Source organism: Malurus melanocephalus, unplaced genomic scaffold (assembly GCF_030028575.1).
Source record: "Malurus melanocephalus ecotype Western Australia unplaced genomic scaffold, MMel_1.1 scaffold_19, whole genome shotgun sequence".
Classification (NCBI taxonomy): Eukaryota; Metazoa; Chordata; class Aves; order Passeriformes; family Maluridae; genus Malurus; species Malurus melanocephalus.
The window spans coordinates 257,935-264,991 of NW_026623251.1; the positions used below are offsets into that span (position 1 = coordinate 257,935).

The 7,057-nt window shown below is 42.1% G+C and overlaps 1 protein-coding gene across 1 annotated transcript in view; it reads left to right on the forward strand.

Moving 5' to 3' along the window:
* The first annotated feature begins 243 nt into the window (after positions 1-243).
* GPR137B (G protein-coupled receptor 137B) overlaps positions 244-7,057 on the forward strand; it is a 24,755-nt gene continuing 17,941 nt past the window's right edge. Inside the window, exon 1 of the mRNA XM_057389716.1 lies at positions 244-758. Within this exon, the coding sequence (XP_057245699.1) occupies positions 390-758 (369 nt within the window). The 5' untranslated portion in view covers positions 244-389. The remainder of the gene's footprint in view (positions 759-7,057) is intronic.

Below are 7,057 nucleotides of genomic sequence, written 5' to 3' on the forward strand. Positions count from 1 at the left end.
TCAGGTACTTGCTTCTTGTAGAAAATAGAACATTACTTAATTCATTTAAAAACCAGTTAATTTTCCTTAGGGAAAAAAAAAATAGCAGTATACCGTTCAGGGGCTGCTAGATTTCTTTGTTTCTTAAGGATGGTAAAGATTTGTGCAGAGACATCAGCAAAGAGCAGCTTTCTGAGCTGTTCCCTGCCAATTGCTGACAAAGGCAGTCCTAATGAATCATTCTGAATTGTGATCATGTGCTACCAGCCCACAGTGAGCTGCCAAAGAGGAAGTGCAGCTTGTTTTCTTTCATTTTCTTGATTCCTATGCTGTAGGAAGATGAAAGGAGAAGGAGGAGGAGGCAACAGCGGCAGCCAAACTTAAATAATTCTGACGATTCCCGATATCAAATGGAGGCCYCTGAGTGGGACCCACTGAAAAATGACACCCTTCCGCCGACCCTGACGCCAGCTGTCCCTCCGTATGTGAAGCTGGGCCTGACCATTGTATATACTGTTTTTTATTCACTGCTTTTTGTGTTCATCTACGTCCAGCTCTGGCTGGTCCTTCACTACAGGCACAAGAGGTTCAGTTACCAAACTGTCTTTCTGTTTCTGTGCTTGTTTTGGGCCTCTCTTAGGACAGTGCTCTTTTCATTTTACTTCAAAGACTTTGTCACAGCAAATTCTCTCAGCCCCTTCATCTTCTGGCTTCTCTATTGCTTCCCAGTCTGCCTCCAGTTTTTCACCCTGACCCTGATGAATCTTTACTTCACACAGGTAAGCAACAGATATTTGATTGATTAAATCTAACAGAATGGTAAAGCCTTAATATGTAAGCATMGTGAGAAAAATGTAATTTATAAATGTACTTTTGCAATGCAAAAAACAAATTTCAGTTGTTTAGTTKGGTATTTTAACTTTGGTCTATATGCAAGAGATCAGTGTTACAATGAAACCAGAGCCTGAAGTGATTACTGTGAGAAYATCAATTAATATGTCTACAGTCTATAAAATGGGGGTCACTTAATTTAAAGGTTGGAGAAAAAAGTGTAAGGGAGAGCTTGGAATTTGGATGCCSAAAATGTCATTCTATTATGCTTTATTATTGTTATGAGACTTCATGACCCTCCTGGCTTACCAGATTTGATCTCTGTATGGAGTCAGAATTGTAATTTCTGATTTTACCAGCAACAACCCCCTGCTCCCTGCTTTTCATAAGTTAGTTAACATGTTTCTGTGTGAGATTTCTATTACATGTATAACAATTAAAACTGTTGATTGTGTCCTGCTGTGGGCCCAAATTCTTCTAACGATCAGTGATACAAACAACTTTGTCTCTGGACCACAGTAAATGCTGAGTACTGTAGAGAGATACATCCTCTGTTTCAAGGACTCTCTGGTGTAAAGGTAAATTAGCTGTATAGTGGAGTGAAGGAATTAGTATCCCCATTTCAGGAAGAGGTCTTGAGAGTGTATCTATGCCACAGACAGCAAAGAAGCCAAAGGAGTTTAGAAAGCACAATGCTCCAGGTTTTTTCAGTTAGAATTGCTTGGAAATATTTATGGTGAGTTTGGGTGTCTTGCGCYTGGCTGAAAGATGAGATATTGGCATGCTGAGGCAAAGAAAGGTTGCTTGGCTTGCCTGAGATCTCACAGGAAGCCKGCAGGAGGACAGAGACTGGATTCTTTATCTCATAAATCCCACTGTAGTGCCTGGAGCAGGATGCCAAGCCTACACTCATGTGGCACTGATCAAAGTCCACTTTCCCAGTGCAGTTGGTCAGGAGAGCATCAACAGCCCTGAGCGCACCAGACGCTGCTCAGGATGCTTTGGGTGCTGCTGTGTGCCCCACTTGGAACTATCTCAGTGCCCAGGGCTGGTGCTTCTGTAGCCCCCATGGTGTTTAACAGTGCTCTRTAGTGATGACAGGCCTTATCAATTCTGAATAGCCTTACTGGACATATCAGGCTACATGCAAGCACTGCTATCCCAGAGCTAAAAAGGCAGCATGACAGCTGTAAGAAGATCACTTGAGTTGCAGAGGGTATTAAACTCTTAGAACTGCATACCCAGTGTTGTGCTTAGGCTTGCTTTCATGGGTTCAGTGTCTGAAACACCTGTTAACTCACCCCACTCCACTCCTTGGTACTTGAAGTATATTAAGGGATTACAGGAACCTTTCATTTTCATATTGCTCAAATCCAGCTCAGGCATGTGGTGACCTATGCTTTATCCCACAGCTATTGTGAGAGTCATTTGATAGCAGTTTCCCAGGGCCAAATGTCCATCACCATACAGTCCATCCCTTCACAGTGCTGGACTACGTCACAGCCTTAGGTCAGATTTTCCTCAGACACATATGTGGGGCTGCTCTGGAAGTCTGGAGGCAGAATGCAGCATTCTGGCTCTTGGCCAAGAGAAGCCTGGGCTAGTGAAAGCACAGAGGGAGCACAGCAGTCTGTGCAGTAGAGTGGAGGCTTAGTGCTGCGGGTAACAGTCCATTTGTCTAAGGAAGATCTAAAAAGAGCACACAGAATGCACACATATGTCCTTTTAACTTATTTTTAGCGTTGTTGTCTGATAGCATTCGGGAAGTACAAGTCAGTGGTTGGGAACAGAAAAAATGCTAAGGCTCTGCCTTTGAGACAGAATTCCTGCTTTGTCATCCTGAGTCCTCATGATCTTCCTCTGAAAGATCCCCTCTGAAAAGGAGTGAAAGAGCTACCTGTCTTGAAGAGCTGTTGTGAGGCTATTGAAACAATAATTGCAAGGGACTTTCAGAGTTTGTGATGTGCGTCATCGTCTTTAAATATCTTGGGCCACTGCAGACATAAGATCAGTATTGTTGTTTGCTCTAGAGCTAGTTGCTGTCAGTGAAATTTAAACTCAAATATCACCCCAGCTGAAACAAAGGTTTAAGAAAAGCAAGCACAGCCATTGTACRAATATATGACACAGAATAAGTGCATATATTTTTAATTTGCTGTTATTAATTCTTTACTTCTAACCATTAAAAGGTGGTTTGGCTTGAAATGCAGCATCTCGTATTTAATGTGCATCTAGCTTTCCACAGCAGGCAAGCAAGAACTAGTGTGAAAGGGGTGGAGAGAGAAAATTTTGTTTTCAGTAATGGCTTACAACTTCACCGACCTGTTTAGAAGCAGCTTTCATCCTTTTATTCTCTAGAAGGCAGGCAAGGAGGGTCTGCAGCTGTATCTCATTGCATGAAACACTGCTATTTCACTGGTGCTTAGCTACAGGAAAAGAAGTGATCTTTATCTAGTGTAGGGACAGAGCACTGGAAAGAGAACCCATGGGTGTTTGGAAGGCGCAGGTTTTATTATCTGCTCATCATTTTTTATTATTTTTTATGGTTTATATTTCTAAATGTGGCACTGCCAAGGAAATTTTCAAACATAGATGTGAGAAGAAAAAAAGTGATTCAAAAAATATTTCAAATCCTCCTGGCCAAACAAAAGAGCTCATTTGGCAAGTGCCTGAGGGTATTTTTTGGAATAATTASCACCTTTGAACTTGACAGAAAGTTAGCCACAACTATTCTCTTTTTTAATAGGTATCCCAAAGCAATAGGGAATTTCAACTKTGTTTTATGAGTAGGAAGACAAATAAGCCCCAATGACATCAGCACAGCAGAGTTTTGTTCCCAGACTTGAGCATCAGCAGCTGCAGCAGAGTGTTGGGGTAGGTTGCTGAAGCAGGGGACTTATGAACAAAAGGGAAATTAGGATAAAAYAGTTTTGACTCAAAACAGGGGATCTCTGGATTAAGGGCCAAGTTCAGGGCCCTTTGCTACAGTTTTAATGCCCTACTTAGGGCAGAATAGAAAGGGTGCTGCAGATAAAGCTTAGAGAATATTAGTTCCTCTCAGAGATCCCATACTGGAGAAAATTCATGTGTTTTCTAACGGAATAATTAATTGTATTATAATTTATTAATCCTGTGTCTGTATTCAGTCTCTTCTAAAGAAAAATAATAGTGTGACCTACCGTCCCAGGAGGGTAGACCCTCTGCCTACTTGGAAATCATTAAAATGAATCTCAAATACARATGAGATCCAGTGACACTTCTGTAAGAACAGTAGCACAACACCAGCAAGTAATTGCACTTACAGAGCCAGAGCAGTTCCCGGATTCTGATCCATCAGGTAGGGAGCCAAAGTGCATTTCCACCTACAGTGACCAAAAATCCCATAGATATGCTTGCGTCACATATGCAGCTTCCAAGGGTTTCTTTTGCTGTTTAATGTTATATTTTCCACTTTAAAGTGGAAAAGACAGTGAGGATCCCAGGATTTGGRTACTCTTTAATTTGTGTCCTGCTTACCTAAATCTCCCCTGGCCCTCACAAGGGGACACTGAGGTGAGTTCTCAGGCTTTACAGTTTGTGCTGAGGCCAAAAGAATAAAGAGGCTCTGGGAAATAAAATGAGTTGCCTTTCTTGGTGCATGTGAGGGGTGGGCAGAGAAGGGCTTGCTTCACTTTGTCCTGTTTGCTCAGACTTTGCATTTCCCTGGGGAACAGAATACAAATGAAGCAGGAGGGAAGCTAGGATGCAGGGTTACAGACTCAAAGAGCAAGGTCAGGGCCAAAGGCTGTGAGCTATAAATTTCACTGAAAATCCCAGGCCTCCCCTGTGGCCAGGCACACAAAACAGTTTGGTGGGCTCTAGGTTTTGTCATCAGGTTGGGAATGTCTCCAGGACCCAGGGAAAATAGTGCTGAGGTAAAGAGCTGGGAGACAGTATGGGTGGAGAAGGCTGGTAGGCAGATTTTACCTCTCCTTCCACTTCCCAAACCATCTTCCCTTTTCTTTGGCATCCAGACTGGGAAGCTTACCCTGCCTCCCAGGCAGTGCTGATAAAATCAGGGACTTTCAAATTAAGAGAAGTTGTACAGAGTAAGACAGTTCAGAGGCGAGCTTGCCAGGCCAGAAGTGCATGGCAGGGTGGGGTAAAAACAGCACAAGGCTTTCAGAAAGTTTACATGTGGAACCAGGGTACATGTTAGTTTTGGGAGGAGAGCTAAGAAAATTTCTGTTCTCTAATTAATGGGGATAGCATTTCAGAAGGTCTCACCAGAGAGAGAGCAGAGAGGGCTTTTTATTTAGGAGAATTTGTATTTTATTTAAGCAGAAATGAAGAAATCATATATAACAAAGCTTATCATTAATTTAAAACACTCTTCAGATGTACATAAAACTACACAGGAGTATAACTACATGTGGTAAAGCATCAGCAAATGTTTGCTGTAAAATGTTTCCTTAGTATTGTACCTACAGAAGACATATTGCAATTGCATACTGCCTGGCTATCAACATCTGACATGAAGAATGAGGACATTTGACTTAGAAAATAATTTGATAGGAAAGCTACACTTGGAAGTTTACTGGGGCTGTCAGACCCRCAATCATCCCTGGCCTTTTAGGACTATTTCCACCAATTCATGGAATGCTGAGCATGGCAGTTAGTCGTGTTGTCCATATCTGTAGGCCTTTCAAACTGTAGAGTTTAAAGAGCAGAGGGAAAACTTGGCTATTTTTGAAAATCTGATCCAAATGTAAGAATGAACATGGAAGAAAGAGAGAAAGGGGAAGGTGGGCCTGGAACTGGAAGATATGCAGCAGGAGAAAGGTGTCTGAGCTGATGATGAGGRGCCCTGCATGAGGCTGTGGCATATTTTCAGGTTTCAAGAGGAAGTTTGCACGGAGTATGACAGAGGAAGAGAGGGACTGTATTAAAAGGAACYGGGAAGGCAAAGTGTATGCTATGATTCTTGCAGGGTTTTTGAAATGAGAAGTGGTAAATAAAGCTGAACTTCGTTCCTGTGCAGAGGGCCGGATTGAGACATATGCAAGCATTTACCACATACCTGAGGCTTTTTGGTGAGCTGAGCTGCAGCTTCTGTAAATGTGAATGGATCAGGAGGTACAGCACASGTTTGTGCCAGCTATCTCATCAATTCAGCTAAATCAGAGCATGGACAAGAAAATTGCTCCAKGGACATTTTATTTTTTATTTTGCTTTGGGAATATCTGACTTGGCTTTGACAGTTGTTTCACTGGTGCTTTTAGAGCCAAAGTGGCTCCTGATTAMCCTTCATCACTGTAGCTGGAACCTCCATCAGCCTGAAGCAGCCTGGCCTGCTCTGCTGCCCAGCAGCTCTGCAGAACTCTCTGCAGCCAATCTGCTGATGGGTCCCATGCCATCCCCACTCATGGGGCCTGGTAAAACATCTCTAAGGTCAGCTGTTTACATCAGTTCCTGCAATGGGAATTTTCCCTGGCTGTATGAAGAGATATTTGGAGTCTTTCTGAACTGCTGCAGTTTTATATGCCAGACATATACCTCAAGGGAGTGGAGGAAGGAATGTGAGAATCTCATTTGAGGTTTCCAAACCTTTGGCAAAAACAGAGAGTTAAAACAGGATATTYCTCTTTCAAAGAACAAGCAGCAGAAGAAGTGCTTTTAAGACAAAAAAATAACCCTTCAGACATAAGAAAATTAGGAAGGACTTTCACTGCATTTTCATGGAGATGTTACTGTTCATTGTGGGGCTCTCTGAAAGATCTTTTAAAAAGAGCCTGCTCCCTGTTCGCTGTTTAGTCTATTCTTAGGAATAGTCTGGTTTGCTCTGGTTTGCTGGAAGACTTACTTAGATGACTCAGATATTGACTGGAAGCTTTCTCAACACTGCTGTGAGGAGGGGCCATTGAGCAACCCGTCTCTTGAGCTAAATGTCTACTAAAAGCAAAAAAGCTGCACCCACACATGCAAGGTATACTGAGATCAGCTTCTGGCATCCCTRCTCCCACTAAACCCTTTATTCCATGGTAATCATATTGCTTCCAGCAAGGCTACTCATAAACTGAGGCTCCATCAGTGTTTAAGCAAAGGTGGCAGAATTTGGCTGCCCGTGCTCCTGCCTAGGAGTGAATTGGTAAGAATTCTCCATGCCTTATACTGTAGCTTTCATTCTATATGGCATCTTTTTTTTTTTTTTTTTTTTTTTTTTTTTTTTTTTTTTTTTTTTTTTTTTTTTTTTTTTTTTTTTTTTTTT